Source organism: Python bivittatus, unplaced genomic scaffold (genome assembly GCF_059951505.1).
Source record: "Python bivittatus isolate LINGU-HERP-01145 unplaced genomic scaffold, Pbiv_v1 ctg000980_np1212, whole genome shotgun sequence".
Taxonomy (NCBI): Eukaryota; Metazoa; Chordata; class Lepidosauria; order Squamata; family Pythonidae; genus Python; species Python bivittatus.
In genome coordinates, this window is record NW_028277125.1 from 13,956,188 (window position 1) to 13,974,194 (window position 18,007).

General features: G+C 37.2%; 1 protein-coding gene across 1 annotated transcript in view; it reads right to left on the bottom strand.

Moving 5' to 3' along the window:
* The window catches only part of FNDC3B (fibronectin type III domain containing 3B), a 281,784-nt gene that overhangs the window by 70,417 nt on the left and 193,360 nt on the right, over positions 1-18,007 (bottom strand). The window contains exons 8-12 of the mRNA XM_007424299.4: positions 14,736-14,893; positions 11,814-11,873; positions 5,284-5,422; positions 3,677-3,730; positions 364-488 (exon numbers count right to left, since the gene is read on the bottom strand). Coding sequence (XP_007424361.2) covers positions 364-488; positions 3,677-3,730; positions 5,284-5,422; positions 11,814-11,873; positions 14,736-14,893 — 536 coding nt within the window. The remainder of the gene's footprint in view (positions 1-363; positions 489-3,676; positions 3,731-5,283; positions 5,423-11,813; positions 11,874-14,735; positions 14,894-18,007) is intronic.

Genomic DNA, 18,007 nt, shown 5'->3' on the forward strand with positions numbered 1-18,007 from the left:
CCTGCTTTTCTTGGCCACTATTTCTGTCTTGCTTAAATGCCTTCCTGGAAGCTGAATTGGGTTCTGTTCCTCTTTATAATCCTTGTTTATGCCTATTTGATGGTCCTCCACACTAGGCTTCAATGTGTATCCATTTGCTCTTCTGTTCTAAGCAAGCTAGTCCAAAGTCTCTCTGAAATGGAACACCCCTCCCCTGAAACAAAACTGAAGAGCATCTGGTTGGCCTCTGTGAGAAACAAGATGCTAGAATAAATGAACCTTTTGTCTGCTCCAGCAAAGCTTTTCTTTCTTAACTGAGTTTGGTCTTTAGAAACAGCCTGACTGATGGCTGAACCATGATATCAATCAGGCACAAGGACTTACCTTATGCCTATTTCATTCTGAGCTGCTAATCGGAATGTATAACCCACAGCAGGACACAGCTTTGTCACCTTGTAATGTTTTTGGCTCCCAAAATAACATTCTCTGAAAACATTACTCCTTTTCCCCTGAAAGACAAAAGTGTGAAATGTATAAAAAATGATAAAGCATGTTCTTTTAGTCGCCTCTTTTCAAAGCAAAGTGCATTTTCTTCTGACTGGACTTAAAACGTTCATCACTTACTCATCTTCACAGTAAGAATCATTTCATGAGATGGGTGGTGACAAATTTGATGATGAGTTAATAAAGATGCACCCTTCCTGGACATTTCCACTCAGCTCCTAATCTTGCCTTTCTATCCTTTGCAGCAGTTCTGAACCACAACAGGAGTTATCTTCACTGCTACTCTCCAGGGGTGAGGCAGGTGAGGATGATGGAGAACAAAATGGTTACCCAGCTGCCTCATGGGATAATGAAAAAATTACCGCAAGGGAAAAGAACCAATCTCTGTGAGGGGGTGTGGCTAAACCATTCCTCCAATTGTTCCTAAAGAATGTGAGAGGAACAACGGCAAGGGACGCTGGCATCTTGGGTTCAAAAGGAAGGTGAGAAAAATTCCAGGAACTAGGATCCATGAGAAATCCCAACAATGGGAAACTGCAACTCAAGAGGAAATGCTGCAAATGTCTTTCCTCTGAAGCATAAGCAGATGTGGTAGTTAATTGACTCAGCTTTGGCCAGATTTTGACCTAAGGTGGCCCTTGGGTGACACATATTATGACAGCCCAATGTGGTAAAAAGCATTACGTTAGAGATAGTGTCAGATACCATTAGAATTACAGTGGTTGAGAGTCCATTCCCCAGGCAAAAACTCACTGAATGTTACTGTTATCTCAACTGATGAACATGCACGTGGGAACTAGGGTCACTGAAGGATAAGAATTTGGATACAACGAAAACCGGACATTGTTCTGGTGTTCCTTCACTCCATTTTTCCATTCTCTCTCTCAGTATTTTTGCAATTAGTCCTTCCAGGAAACATTAAGAAATATTTGTGGTCAGATTTCATTTGCCTAATGGTTTTGTCCCAGATTGCAAGATTTTCAGCAACCACAAAACAATAGGGCCTGAAAGGAAATGCTATTCCTGCAATAAATCCCTTATGACCTCTTGCTCTGGACAAATAGGAGGACTACTGTCAAATTTAAGTGACCTAGAACACGTTCCAACAACAGGCTAGCATTTTATATGCAAAAGCATCTTTAGAAACATTCTGAATAACTTCTGGATGCTGCTGTTCAGATTTTTCAGATTCTAAGATTACCCTTCACATATGCCTAGAAATTTGCTACCTAATTTGACACTTCATATTTCCCAAGCTAAATTCAGGTTGGTGCTATTTCAATTGTTTCACAAGGTACCATATTTCATATTCCACTGGCAATGATGTCAGAGGCTGGCTGACATTTCTAATTCAACTAGGCATTAATTGCTTGGAAACCTTTGCATTCTCAAGTAAGCTGCAGTTTTGGACAAGAACCTAAGGCAAGTGGTCCATACGCCTGACGTTTTGGAATCCTAGGCCATTTCTCAAATTCTTTTTTCCAATTTCACATTACATATAAATAGAATGCTTTTACAGGGGGGTTGCCCCCTCTTTTCTACAGTAGGGGAGAAACACTAATGCTAATTTACAAAACTCAGGGAAACCCTCTCTCCTATGTTCCTAAATTTCACAATACTTATTATTGCCTTAAGGTCAGCAGCTTGGGACAAACCAGCCTGTTATATGAAAATATATCAATTGTGCTCTGACCCTGTTGGAGAAGAGCAGAGCGGAGCTGCAGGACTTATACGAGTGAAAGCATCCATTGATGAAATGGAGTACTTAATTCACCTGTCACATTTACACACACACACTTTGCCTGGATATATTTCCTGTGCAAGATTACCTGTAATTGTGTGCCCAGGATATATTTGGAATTCTGAAAAAGCTGGGTGGAAATGTGAGTGGAAAGGTGGTGGGTTGCAAAAACATTTAAGCAGACCCATTGACTCATATACATTTATAAAATCAGAGCTATTTCTCCATCTAAACTATCAGAGAGAGAGAGAGAGAGAAGGAGGGGGAAGATGGGGGAAAGGAATTCCAGTATACTTTTGTAGATGATGGATCAGGCACCTGGTTTTTCTTGTTTTCTTTTACTATTTTTATTGTTTGTGAATTTACCATTGTTGTAGCTGCACAGAGTTGTGTTCCGCAGGATAGGCTGCCATATAAGTCTTATAAATGAATGAATGAATGAATGAATGAATGAATGAATGAATGAATGAATGAATGAATAAATATTCTTCCTTCCTTCCCTTCCACACAAAAGAAATCTTCATTTCTTCTGTGTGGATTTAAACCAGCTTCTTTCCAAATGAATGAGAAGCTAGGTTTGCTTATCTATTATATTTTTCTTTTATTTTTCCTAATTACGGCAGGTCCTTTAGGTATAAATTTAGAAAATTTAGTTAATGCTTTCTGAATAAAGCATTACATTAAGCCAACATTACAGAAATGACATCTGGGTTTGGATGTAACACGAAATGAAAGTAAACTGCCATTTGCTCCCTGAAATGAGGAGCACACCAACTGTAAACAGGCTGTCCTATCTTGGCTTATTAAGCTAAAATGAAGTCTAAGTATCAATGAAATCATTGACCACCATGTGGTGAACTTAGCTTCCCTGCCTTTAATAATTATCTAACAGGCAAAGATTTAATTTAGGACAGTTTCTTCTATTATACTTATTTGAACCCTAATAGCTGATGGTCTCCCTACAACGTATTAAGAAAGTGGGGTGAAATGTAAATTCTATACTTGAAATTTAGATTCTGAAATGAGACTTTCTAAGTAAACTGTGATTTGGGGCATTTGACTTCCACAGAAATGTAGTACGTATCAGACTGTTTTTGAAAACCCAATTTATAGGACGTCAGTTATCTGTTTTATAACAAGGCAAAGGGACTGAAAAGAAAGGACTAACCCCCCTTCCCAAAAAATTAATATTACTTGAATTCAGCCTTCTGCGATACGATGTCCCCTAGATAATGGCTGGGAATTGTGGACATTAAGACCCTTGAAAGAGAGAACTTGGGGCGGGCAGAATTCATAAAAATATTCAGAAATGCTCATGACTTTCAAATAATGAATAAACAAACCAACGGAACAATTTTTCCACAATCTCATTCCCCTGCATTTGCAAAGCTTGTAGAAGCGATTTAAGGTAAACCAGAAAGCTTTTTTAAAAAGTAAATAATTAGCACTTACTTCATCCCACTCTAAAAGGTAGCTGGTGATTCTTGAACCATTGTCAATTGGGGCCTGTGTAAATAAACATAACAGGAGGTTGGAGAAGGTCAGGGAATTAACCTTACACAAATTCCACAACAGGAAGCTTAGATAGATGGTGGCAGTACCAGGAAAGGGAAAACAGGCTCATTATGAGTCTCACTGACGTCTTCATGGCTGACAGTGTGCTCTTTTTAAAAAAAATCATGAGTATAAGAATTCTTGCATCCTGTGAAATAAGCTTATAGCTTGTGTCTTTAGTTATAGCGGTTACGTGCTGGATGCTAAGACACAAGGTGAGGGAAGAAGACAACAAATTTTAAAGGAGCTGGTGTGGTGTAGTCATTAAGACATTGGACTTGAACCAGGTGTACTAGGTTCAAGACTGCCTTCAGCCATGGAAGGTCATTTGGAAAAGGGACCTTAATTTACATCACCTTGAGCACCTGTAAGAAAGGTGGGGTATAAATTTCACAAATGAGTAAACAAACTTGTATGACTTGAACACGTTTTGTCCATATCACTCTCTTTATTTGAAGATGTATGTGGTCATAGTTAATATTAGCCCAACTATGGGAAACCCCACATTGTTTTTCTAAACAAAAAAGGTGGTATTATAGAGAGATTATCTCAGTAGCAACATTCCTACTAAGTTTTAAGAGGAGAATCAGTTGTCAAGATCACTCAGGGTTAAGGCTGAAAACAGCCCTTTAAAAAGGTTCCAAAAAAGTTTTATGAAATAATTTAGCCAGATCCTAACTAAAAGAGGCTGAAAATTCCCTTAAGACTTGAAAGCAAGGGTTGCATATAGGTGGAACACTAGACCTTTTCTCCAAGCTCAACTACTGACAATTCTCTTTGCTTTGAAAGGAAGCCTGTAATTCAATAGAAGAAAAATGACTTATTCTGAGTTTTCTTCTTCAACATCTTTCTTGCCATCTTCCTCTAGCTATTAACATCCAGAGAGTAAGTTGGGAGATTAAGTTGAGGCCTTTGACAAGGGTAATTAAAGCCCCCTTCTGGGTAGTATGGGTTTACTTCTTGTTGTTGCCCGTTTTTTGCCATCTTTTGTTCCTTGTTTTTATTATTGTATTGTTTTATTGTCATGGAGAAAATCTATGTATGTGGTCACTAGGAGTCAAAAATGACTGATAGCACAGAATCAATCAATCATGTTATTGTTTTCTCTGTTTTTATTTGTGAGTTGCCCAGAGTAATGAGGAGTTCGATGGTGTAAAAATTTAATAAATAATAATGATTAGCAAGTCTCAGAGTTTTCTTGACAGCTAGAAGGTCAAGATGCTGGCTTACCATGGAAAAGATCTTCGTTCTTTCAGTTTGCTTTGTTTGGATCCACTGACGAATAGTTCACTGATTTTTTTAAATAAATAGACAGACATAACATATGTTCACATGCAGAGACAGTTTTCCCACTTTGGCACCTTCAAGATATGCTGGAGATATACACCTCCAATCATCAATTTCATCTACTTAGGTGCCTGAGGCTAAGGAGATGAGAATGGACATCTGGAGAGTTCCAGATGGGAGAAGACTGCCTACACAAAAATTTTCTTCAGAGGATTTACCTTCCATTGCAAAGTCAAGGAATTTTTGGTCCTGTGTGAAGGTTTGGGTGGGAAAGGGCATTCTGGAGCACAGCTACGAGTGATGAAGCTGACTGGTTCTGAGCAAGATCCTTTCACTGAATTGTACATAGCATGTATCCTGAAAAATGGAACAAAGTTTAAGAAATATGCTTGTTATTATTGATTTAACTGTGTGAGTTCCACACCATTACCCAATCCATCAAAAGTAGTTTGAAAATGTCATCTTAATTTGCTTAGAATAAAGAGCACAGAATGTCATTTAGGGTACTAGGGGTTGGACTTGTTGACCTAAATGGCACCTTCCACAGAGTGGCAACTTTTGGGGGAAGGATTAATTTTACTGCCCTCTCAAACAGAGTGCAGCTGAGCCGGAAATAAACTAGTTCAGCTCCCAAACACAGACCACAGCATAGGACCACATGAGTGAAGACCTGATTCAGATCAAAGACCTCGTATGGAAATGCCTTGCATTAGAAGTAGGAGGGGAGCCCCACCCTTTTTATCAAATTCTGAAGCATTTTTCTGCCATAATCCTTTCCAGTTGGATGTTTCTGAAGCTCACAACTGAATGTTCTAATACAGGTTGTCTCAATCTTGTGCCCTCCAAATTTGTTGGGACTGTCATTTCCAGAATTTCCAACAGTCCCAATACCCTTGAAGGACAGAAGGCTACAGAGGGCTGACCTACAATAACCAAGTGCAGCACACCCACAGAAGTTAAGTGATAATGGACAGACCATTGGAAAGCCCATGGAAAAGCATGATATAAGGATAATTATGTGAATTTTTAAAGTGATTACTGCATGAAAAAGCACTGAATAAATTAGGTGCATTTAATTATTAATTAATGTAGTTAATATTATTACCCATATATTTAACAATCCTTCCCCCCTCCCCTGTTGTGGCAGCAACATTTGTAATTCCTATGCAATATCTGGAGGAGCTTTAGCAGAAATAGACAACTTCAGCTTCCCGGGCCTCATACATACCCTTGAACTCTTATTGTGCCCCCGCCCCTAATGAGAGACATGGTTCCCTGCTATTTTAAATTAGGAACCACTTAAAAACTGTAGTGCAAGCCCTAATGCAGGCTTACCATGCTTAGAAAGAAATGGAAACAAACAAAACACTTCTCCCAAACCTAGAAAAACAAAATATCCATCCTTAAGAAAATCCAGTTCAGAACTTCCCTTTCCTCCCAATTTAGCTGTGTAATTCTTCTCCCCCATACTGATTTCTGATCCCACCCAGTCATGCCAAATTCTACAAATATTAAAGCAATGGGAATGTGAGTTTTTTTCAACACAGAATTGAGTTCCCAAATGTAGGACATATATACGAGTAGTCCTTGCTTAATGATGGTAATTGGGGCTGGAATTTCCATCGCTAAGCAATGCAGTTGTAAAGCACGAGGTCACATGACTGCATCACTTAGCAACGAGAGTTGCAGCAGTCCCCAATTACCATCATTAAGGGAATCGCCATGGGTTGTTAAGCAAGGACCTCATGTGACCGCGATGTCCCACTTCCTACTGGCTTCCCTATTGACTTTGCTTGTGGGAAGCTAGCTGTGAAGGTTGCAGATCATGATCATTTGACCATTGGATGCTGCAACAGTCAGAAATGCAACTCGGTTGCTGAGTGCCCAGATCGTGATCAGGTGACCATGGGGGCACTGTGATAGCCAGAACTTTGAGGACTGGTGGTAAGTACCCCCCATTCACTGCCATCATACATTCGAAAGGTCGCTGAATAAGTAGTCGTCAGCTGAGGACCACATCTATTTTCATGGAATATTTTCAGTTCTGGTTGAGAGTACTATTGGGATGAAAAATGAATTTCAGAAGTATGGCTGATGGCTGGTGAGAATTAGAACAAATTTATTCATTTGCAGATTTTCCCCACCTGGAGGTATAGTTTTCACATTCTGTACATGGCCCTAATCAAAGCACTAAATGTATCAGAATTATCTATAGGCAATTTTTTAAATTAGATTAAATTCCGTGGAAAGAAAGAAACTAGAGAGAAAAAGGAAGGAATTGGATAGCCATTAGCTGTAAGGAAGCAGGATAAAGATGTTTTAAATAAATGAAATTATGATGATGCCAAGCTAGCTCAGATTAAAAAAAAAACTATGCAACAGACTGAAGGGAAGAAGAAATATATTGTGCTGATATTGGTAGGAAAGAACTGTGGCACCTATGTAAAAAAAAGAAAGAAAATAAAGATACCAGTTCCAGTGCTTAAGGGGTATTACTCAGTTTCCAAAAAAGAATCTTCCAGAGTACACAACATTAACTGCACCAAGTCTAGACAAATGCCTTGCCAACTTTGAGTTTGGCTAAATTTAGTTTATTTTTCAAACGGCAATGCCACTATCCTGGTCTAACCCCACTGCTAGGCCGAAAACATCCAAGGGTCTCTCTGTCCTTGTGCATTTGAATGATCTTTCTCCCTCTCTCTCTCTGGATCTCTCTTTTGACAACCTGAACAATGAATCACAATTTGTCAGGGGAAGCAAGATTTGTGGCATTCTTTAGCAATAAGGTTAGCAACACAATCCAATATGCCTTACAGTTTTCATACAACCATAAGAGGGTTAATATTTCAAAAATATCACTGGCCTTTCGTCTTATTGTCCACATTCAGTAGAATGTGGATTTAGTAGACTATCCTTTGTAGGACACATTGGCATGCTATTACCTATTTCCACTAAGATTCTGGTAATTACTTGGGTCAATATATAGTAAAAAGGGCCTTTCATTTCTGGGATTGACAGCAGCTACGCGCTTGGGTTGCACATTGGATTTTGATGTTAAGGCTCATGTTTATTTAACCTTATGGAAGAATTCTACCTTAAAAATAGGTGGCAAGATGTTATGGGAGGAATCCAGACTAATTACTTTAAATCAATTGCTCTGTAATGATTATTTTAAGGCTTTCTCTCAATTTCACATAGAATTTTGCTTGCCTAATTAACAACGGTAGCAATAAAATCAAGACAAGCGTGTCTTGACAGCTCAGTATGGACCAGATGCTTTAGTTGCTTTTAAGAAACCTGAGGTGCTTTCTCTTCTGACTGAGTCCATTTCTGAAAACAAACCAACATCCTATTTGTATCAAACATTAAAGAATATTTTAAAAGGTGAAATCACTGACATTTATGGTTGCAAATTTTAAAGAATGTTAAATTGATTTCATCAGATTGAAGATTGAAATTGATTCATCAAAAGATTCCATTTCAAGTTCATTGGACAACCCAAAGTATATATTTGAAAGAACAGACATCAGATTTTCTCTGTTGCTGATTTTAAAAAATTTGAGGGATTATTAACTCATCTGATTTGATCTTTTGAGTTACTGGTATCTTTTTGGAACTATATTTTAATATATGTAAGTAGATATAGGGAAATCTCTAAATGTTAAATATGTTAATGTTATGTTGAATTATGTTCCAAAAATGTAGAATTTGACTGTTTCTTAAGGAATTTTGATTATATTTGACATGGGGAATTAGTTTGAGAAATTGGAAAATTATTTCAGACATTAAGGTTTGGATCCAAGACATACAATATGCAATTTATCCATTTTTTGAAAAGGCAATTTTTGCACCAATCAACGAGTGATAATTTATTCTGGCAGAGATTCCATGATACTTTACAGCAGTGAGGTTTTTTCCCAATTTGAAATTTTCATATATTGTTTCATACTTGAGATACAGGTAGAATGTTTAGATGGTTTGCCATTTTTTTCCTTGTTGTTTTTGTTGTGGTTTATTATCTTTGTCTTTGGTTTTTATTCACAGTTGGTTCTTGTATTTTTTTGTAGTTAATTGGGGGTTTTGTATTTTTTGTACAAAAAATTTTGTATTTACTTGCAAATAAACTGAGAATTTTAGGTGCCAGAATGCATCCAAAAAATTGGATTTGGCTTATCCACGAGTATATACAGTAATACATTGTTAAAGTACCTGTATATCTTGTATATACTTGTAGCTAAGTCTATCCGTGGATAAGCTGACCCTCAGATTTTTAATCATAATACTGTGGATTACCCATGGATAAGCCAATTGTGAAAATTAAAATATATAAACATTTTGTATGCACGTGGCACATTTTTCACTGTAGTTTGGTTACAAATTCAAAGGTTGGCTTATCTGCGGATGAGCTTATACGTGAGTATATATGGTAAATAAAAAAGAGAGTGGTAGAATTGGAAGCTTAGAAGGGCCTTTGTGTGTTCTGATGTTGACCTACGGCTTTAGGTATAGAAGCAGCATCACCTGTGAGTCAGTCTCAGATCTTTCCTCCTCCATAATATGGGTGGAATATTGATCTACCTTGTAGGATGTCCCTAAAGATGACTAAGAATATTCTAAGCATATGCTAGGACGAGGTATTTTCAGACAAGACCTAGAAATGTAAGCAGACTCTCCTACCCTGCAAAAAATATATATATAACTCAAATCATCCTCTGACAAAGGTTTACAGAAGTTGCCCAAAACTCTCTCTAGCCTAGAATACTTGAGAGGAAAAAAAAACCCTCCTTGATCTACAGTCACTGGACAGAACACTCCCCAGAATGGATCCAGGTGAAACAAATAAATGTCAATGCTTTCCATATTATCTAGAAATCATATAGGAACTTGGAGTTTTTGAAAGAAAATTAATATTGAAAAAGGCTGATTGATACCACCTTGAGAAGAAATAGGATACCTCCTTTCAGAAGGATAATTATTTATGAGAGATGTGAAAAGCCTGCGTCAGTTGCATCAGAATAAAAAATAAACATGTATTTCCCACAATAGTTTATCCCTGAAAACAACATCAAATTTGTAATGACTGCAATCTAGACCTAAGATAACATTCTGATCTTTGTGTCGTTTAATGGCTTGGCCTGATATAAACTTCACTTTCATAATTTAAGATAACAATAAATTATTTTATCTCTTGGACATCTTCATTAAAAAAACAAACAACAAAAAAACCTCAGCAGATGGCAGCATTTGGCTGATCTCACAAGTTAAATAGGACTGCTCTTGATAAGTGCTTGGATGGGAGCCCACTTTCTTTTATCATATCTGTCAGCCACCTTTATTATTGATATGTGAATACAAAATGAAATAAGATATGAAACAAAAAAGAAAGCACTGATCATTCTCCAAAGGAAGAAGAGGAGTTCAAATAATCTTTGTTAAGGCAATGGGCTAATGTAAGCTTCTTTTCACTATTCAGAAATATACTCATGGCTTTAGATGACTATTTGTAGTCAAGAGGGGCTTCTAATTGTAAAGAGGAATTAAGAAATCCTGTTTGTTTCCTCTGCCTAGCATAAAACTCAGAGTGGTTCAAGAGAAATCAATGGGGCTTAAGTTACTTACAAGTAACTCAGGTTCCCTTAATTTAACAGAGTTTAAATCTGGATGCAACCCACAATTCTCAACTTCCGTGATTATTCACTCTGGCATGCTTATCTATAATGAATGTACTACAATAGATTTTCTATTTATTTCTTCTACCCTCCTGAAATGGATGGAATGATTAAGCTACTATTCAAATTTGAAAAGCTGGATTATTTCCTGATTGTATATACAAAATGTCATTCTTGTTCAATGTGTTACAAAATGACACCAAAACAAAAATAAAACCTTAAATAACTGCTCCTGCTTTTAGGAAGCCATTTAGTAAAACTGACTCTAATGACTTTATTTATTCTTATTTCCCAGTAATACTGACAAACTCTTTTTTGTTTTGTTTCAGAAATGATTATCCTGCAATGCTCCCAGCATGCTTAGACACAAAAGCATTCACTGCTGGGACAGAGAGGGACAACTCCCTTTTCTCCACATCAGGGATAAAGTCTTTTCAAAGCTTGAAAAATTATCCTGACTTTCAAAGAGTTTTCCTTTGAGATTGCTGAGTTGGGGATGATGGAAAGTTAAGGGTTTTACAGCAATAGGGAAACAATCATCTTGGTTGCTTCAAGAGAGAAAGTTAAAGCACAGAACAAGGCTGAGGCCTGCAAAGAGGCTTCAGGTTGCCAAATTCTCTTGTAACACATCTCAGAATAATGTAAAACGTCATTCTAAAAAATTAACCTGAGATTTAGGAGTCAACAGAACTGAAAAGATGGGGAAACAGCAAAGAGGATCACTTGTCCTTGCCCTATGTAATTAGAAAAAGGGAGAGCATTTTCACTGACTTAATTTACCTACATTACCACAATGTTCCAAAAATGTCCACTGTTAAGCCTTGTGAATGTTGACAAGCCTACAAAATTTTGTGAACAGCTACAAAAACTCTCAATGACACACTGCTGAAAGCTGATAGTCAGTTTGAGACAACTGTCAGCATTCACTTGGCTAAATCCCCAAAGTGAGAAACGTACTTATTTTAAAACATTCACATTATTATGGTTGTCAGCATTTATGTGGAAATGCCAGAACCCACCAAATGTGGGGCATCTATTACGACATCTAGAATTGAATGTATTAAATTACTATATCTCACCTGATGTGATATTCTGTTGCTGGCCTAAGATCTTTCAGTTTATATTCCAATTCTTCTCCACTGGAAATGAGACAAAATTGTAAGAAACAACCAAAATTAAAACTGCAGTACTGTATTATTAACATATATACCCTACATATTAAGATCTATTCCCATCTAACATATTCCAATTATATACATTCTCGCAGCAGCGAGAATAAATTTTCACCAATACTGGAAAAAAGATGCAATTCTGATGATATCGGATTGGGAACTTAAACTTGGAGAATATGCAGCAATGGCAAAATTAACAGTATATATTCACAGTAGACGTTTAACCAAATTTAAGTAAGAATGGCTCCTATGCATACAATGTATCATGCAGCATATAATCACAGTTTGGCTTTTAAGAGGCCTAAATGTTTATTAATATTGTAATTAACAGATGCACAAAAAGGAGGAAGTTAGAAACCTAATAGGTTGCCCCCCTTTTCATCTATTGGTATTCTAATCATTATCAAACTTGTTTTGTTCTCTTTTGTTTTTCAATATGTACAAACAACATTAAGTAACAATACAGTGTTGATCTAGTGATCTTTTTAGTCAGCACCGTATAAATACCACTGTGTTGAAATAATGTACTATGTAAGTTTTATGACAATATAATAATAAAAATGTGGTTCTCAATTTAAAAAATTAACATCCCAATTATGTGCAAACTGCAGAGGCTGGAAAGAAAAATATAATAAATAAATATTTCATTGACTTCATAGTATATCTCACATTTCTGCAGATTAAAAAAATTTTTTTTTTGTAAACTACTTCAATGACACTTGAAGAATGTTGTAGCTGAAGGATAACAGGCATAAAATTACTAATGTATTAATTATATTTATATGCTGTTTCTTATGTCAAAGCATCTCAAAAACAGTTTACATAAATACAGCAATGAATATAAAACAATATAAAAACGTTCATTCCATCCATACATTAGAGTGTAAGGTGGGAAAAACATTCTTCCAAGACCTGGCAGAAGAGGTGATTTTTTAATTTAATAAATAGTGTCATGGATACCTCCCCTGAATTTCAGGGGGAAGCATGGCCTTATCATAGAGAAGGTTTCCCACAAGCAATAGCCAAATAGCATTCTGCATCTCTGGGTATGTGAATGTGGACCTAACTGGCTTGGCAGCTACTTGGCAGCTATAAAAGACCTCCCTACTGTATTTTGTATCAGATGCAGCTTTGGGACCAAGCACAAGAATAGTCACATACGTGCATGTTCGGTAATCTAAATATGAAATGTGCAACTGGAGCTATTCTGTCCTTGCCTGAGAAACACCAGCCAAAGCTTGTAATAGGCCATGGAGGTACTTTAGGTCACCAATGACAACAATGCCTTAGGAGCATCCCCAAACTACCTGTTCTTTCTGAGCAACTATGATCCTATTTAGAGTTTAGAAACCCCCCAGTTCTTAAAACTGGGAACCTCCCACCTACAAGAACTTGCTGGGATTTAATTTCAATTTACTAGCTCTAATCCATCCTATCACTGCATCCAAACATTGATTTGGGGCATGGGTAGCCTGCCTGATGGAAGAATAGAGCCAAGTATCATCTGCATATTGGTAACACTGTGCCCCAAAACCCCTGAGGACCATCTCATAGTTTTATATAGACATTAAACAGAACCGAGAACGAAATAACGATCTGTGGCATCCATTATTGGCACAGTCATCCAATATTACTCTCTGAAACTATTCTTGCAAGTAGAAACAGAACCATTGTAGAGTCCAGAATACCATGATACACAATATTAAAAAGCTGCTGAGAGGTCAAGCAGGATCAACAAGAAGTCCTCCAGACAATCTGTGTCCTCCAAGTATGATTGCAATCGGATAGGGACCGCTCTTCTCAAGCACTTCACCCAGAAAATATGTGATGGAATTCTGTGACTCTGGGATTGAAAATGGATGTTTCCAAAAAGTTGCAGAAAACAAACAGATGGGCATTTCTGGTGATATCAAATAAGCAATTAGCATCCTTCCCATTAAATCAACCCTCTATAAAAAAAGAGATACAAGGCACTAGGAAGGCCTCGCCTTAACATCCGTGCTGATAAATGATTCTTTGACCTAAGTCTTTGCTCACTGCAATAAACTTCTCTTCTTGTAAGAATCTTGCTTTCTAGAGTGAGTAGGTGGTGAGCCAACACCTAATTTGATACAGCAATATACCTGAGTGCCTAGATTGGCTAAAGAGATGCACTAAATAGGGGTTGGCTTAAGCAACCATTTACAGTGGTTCTGTAAACTAGCTAAATTAAAACCAAATAAATTCTATACCTTAGCAAAATGTAAGATTAGTTAATATCACATTTGTAAACATCCCATACATACAAAATTGTGCTGTATGGGCAAAGGGTTATATGAACTGTCTTATGTCCAACGTTCCTTATAAGACTTCCGTTGTATAAGATTCAGAGTATTTCTCTCCAATATGGCAGAAACAGGATAAGCTTGGCCAACCTCCCTGAGTCCTATGGCTTCTTATTAAAATGAGGTGACATCCAGTTTTTGGAAATGCTTTCAGAGGCACTGGCAGTTCTATGAATTACTTTCCTATGGTTTCTTCTCCTTCTAGATGAAATGCACAGTAGTTAAGTAGGCAAGACCCCAATATTCCAGTTTGGCACTCAACAGTGTGTGCACATAAATACTTAGCAGGCAACTTTTCCAGTTGGTGAATACCATGGAAAAACCTGCTGGGAGGGGAGGAGGAAATGACAAAAACTGGAAACACTCTGATAGTGGAAGGAATGTCATACTCAACTCTGGAAAAACCATAGTTTTTGGTTTTTGTTTTAGGGCATTTGTTTCTATGCCCCCACTGCTTCAAACATAAAAGATTGTATATAACATCATAGCACATGCAGATGTCTACCTGTAGATTGTTTTGTACTTTCCATCCCTCCCTTTGTCTGATAAGGCAACTTCGTAAGTACAAGTATAAGGCAAACCATTGCTGAGTCTATCTTCACTTGAAAGGCCATTAGGAGGAGACCAAGTGAGCAAAACTGTTCTAGCCTGAATGTTTGACACCTTAGGAGATAAAAACAAGATTAGGTTAGCGTTAACGTCAAGATGCACATCATCATTTTAAAGTGCATATGTGTGTGGTATCAGAAAAGTTATGAACTGTAAATGTAGTTCAGAAAATGGTATTTTGATCTTGCTTAGATTCATTTTTTTAAAAACAAACCAACTTCCAAACTTCAGTTTATCGGGCAATGGAAGATTCTGGATAGCCTTAACATTTTTTCTGAACTTACGTCACATTGCAACACTGATTGCTTTGAGTACCTGGACTGATTAAAAGGGGCATTAAATTAAGTCAGACATCTGTAGAAAAATCTCACAATCTCAGATTAGATCAGATGGTGCAATTAAACAGCTTCAGTTATACTAATGGACTGAAATGGTAGCCAAGAAGAAAGTATTTACAGTTAACATACAATATTTGATCTCAATTAAGAATGTTATAGACTGAAAAAAAAAAGGGGGGGAGGAATATGAGGACAAATGGACATCTGAATTGGATTTCTGGCATTAGGACATAAACCAGTACAGCTAAAGAGAAAGGGCTTTTTCCCAATTTTTTTATTATGGACATATGGTTGCATAACTGTTTTGCATAAATTCAAACAGGGACTTGGAACTTAATGTACCGTAGCCAGCCAATGTTAAATTGGAATGCTTTCTTTCTTTTATGATCACCAGCTAGGACACACGTAGCCATGAGGAACATATGGCCAAACAACAAAATTTTTTTTTATCCTTTCATGAACTTTAATAATTTGTAGACTCCAAAGAGTAAAACGAATAGTGTTCTTATCCATAGAAGTAAATATGGGAAACTGAGAGAAGAACCAGGCTAAATGCTAAGCAGGTTACGCTGCTCCTATTATTGAAGTTTTGTCTCCTGAAGGTGCTATGCAGTAGCAAAAAACATCTTTTTTTTTTTGCCGGCCGGCTTCTTAAACAGCGATCCATGGGCCTGCTGGTTCAAATCCATCTCAGCCATGAAGTCAGTGTAGGCCCTCCACTAGGAGTGGCTCCGGAAATGGGGAAGTTTTTAGACGATACCGCACTGATGTCTAATTCCTGGTTATAGATTTCTCTGGAGAATGCAATCGGATATAGGAAGACGTTCATTTTATGAAATTCCCCACAGTTCTTCAGATTGTCCAACACAGTGGCACAAGGCTTTGTGGAATAATAGACCACCATGTGTAACTTCATGTATCTACTTGTATGGACAGCTAAGGGAGATTCCATTCATTGGACTTGAATTGGGGAGGAAAAACCCCCCAGTATATATGAGAAGTTGCTATCTGATGCAGACAATCTATTCACAAAGGTCATTTTGCCATTGTGAATACTCCACTGAAAATGTACAATGAAAATGTATCAGAAATGAATGAGATCTGTATTTTTGCATAGAATTACTATAAGCTGGTTAAATTTTTATAAGCTTTCTTTTAAGTTAAGAGAAAGATTTCTTACTATATAGAAACAAATACAAGTAGAATGTCCAAAGCACATTTTCTTTATGTGGCCATACAAATTATTTAGTTCTGCACATTAATTATTAGTAGTTATTACATTACAGCAAAAATGTCTGTCTTCAATTATGCAACCATATGACAGTTCATTCTGTCTACATGCCTGTCATAAATAAACATATTACAAGTTAAAATACTACTTTAAATCTTTCATGAAACACTTCCAAGCTGCCTGTTAACGCAAGACCTGGACTACACAGTGATTGGCATTTTTTCTGCATTCAAGTAGTAACAACAGTAGAAGAAATGTTGCATTAATCTTTGTCAGTAGTTTGTTTAAATGGTTTCATTCTTTTAAAAACACTTTAAATTATTTAAATCATATTGCAAAGCAACCTTTCCCCACTTGGCATCAACCATGTGCTTGTACTCCAATTCCCAAATTCTCAGCCCCTATGGCCAAAGTCTTGTTCCCCAAACATTTCAATACTGGCAAGTTGGCAGTGCTTTAAGAGCCAAGGGAAGTGAGGTTGACCAGGGCATAAAATCTGAACTATGAACAATTTGTTTTAAACTTTCAGGATTATATTATAGTAATTTGTTTGTTTGTTCATTATAGCTGCCCATCTCATATACGTGACTATGGGTAGCTCACAACAACTGAAAGACCAAAAACAGTAAGAAATTTACAAAAAAATGCAAATAAAAATATTATCATATTGAAAGTGTTACACCACTACGATCAGTAGCTGAGATACAAAACATTCACAGCATTCAATATAGCCATCGAACAGGCTCCATACCGCTACTGGACACCCAAGCCCAATGGCAAAACTATGTCTTCAGGGCCTTTCGAAAGGCCAGTAGGGTTGGGGTCAATCTGATCTCCAGGGGAATGATATTCCAAAGGGCGGATCCCTTGACAGAAAAGGGTCTCCTCATAGGCTCATTCAGATGACATTCCTTAATAGATGGGACCCTCTCCTGCCAGACCTAATGGAATGGGTAGATGTAACTGGGCAAAGGTGGTCCCTCAGATAACCCAGTCCCATGCCATGTAGGCCTAGTAATGTTCCCTTTAACTGAAATATATGATTAATAATAAAGGAAACCATCAATGTGGTTTATTGAGTCTTTAAGTCTATCCTGACCATGGTTCTCATATTTTGCACACTATTATCTGGCAAAATAAAGTTACTATTGCTTGGAATACAAGTGGCCATATTCCTTACGTACATGATGAAATCACATGTAGAGCATTTAGGTCATTACAAATGAATGCTACTAAATGCTTTTCACCAGACTATATTCCTGCATAATCTCTGAATACCACACATGTGAAAGGAAAGCTAGAAATAAAATGCAAGGAATGCTGGAGAGAGTGTTTTATGTATTTATGGGGACTATTTCTGCACATCCGCTTGTTTTGAAAAGGCAAATGACTCATGGTCTGACTGTAACAGCGGCTGCAGCAATTAAAAGTTTCAGATAAGGAGCTGGAGCTGGGTCAGAGAAGCAGTTGAACAGGCTGAGTTAAGCTAGCAAAGATGATGATCCTGGAACTGACTACTTTGCTGGACGTGATGCTTTGAGTTGCAACCTATTTTTGGAGGGCTCAGTGTTTAAAATGGATATTTTTTGAAAAATAACC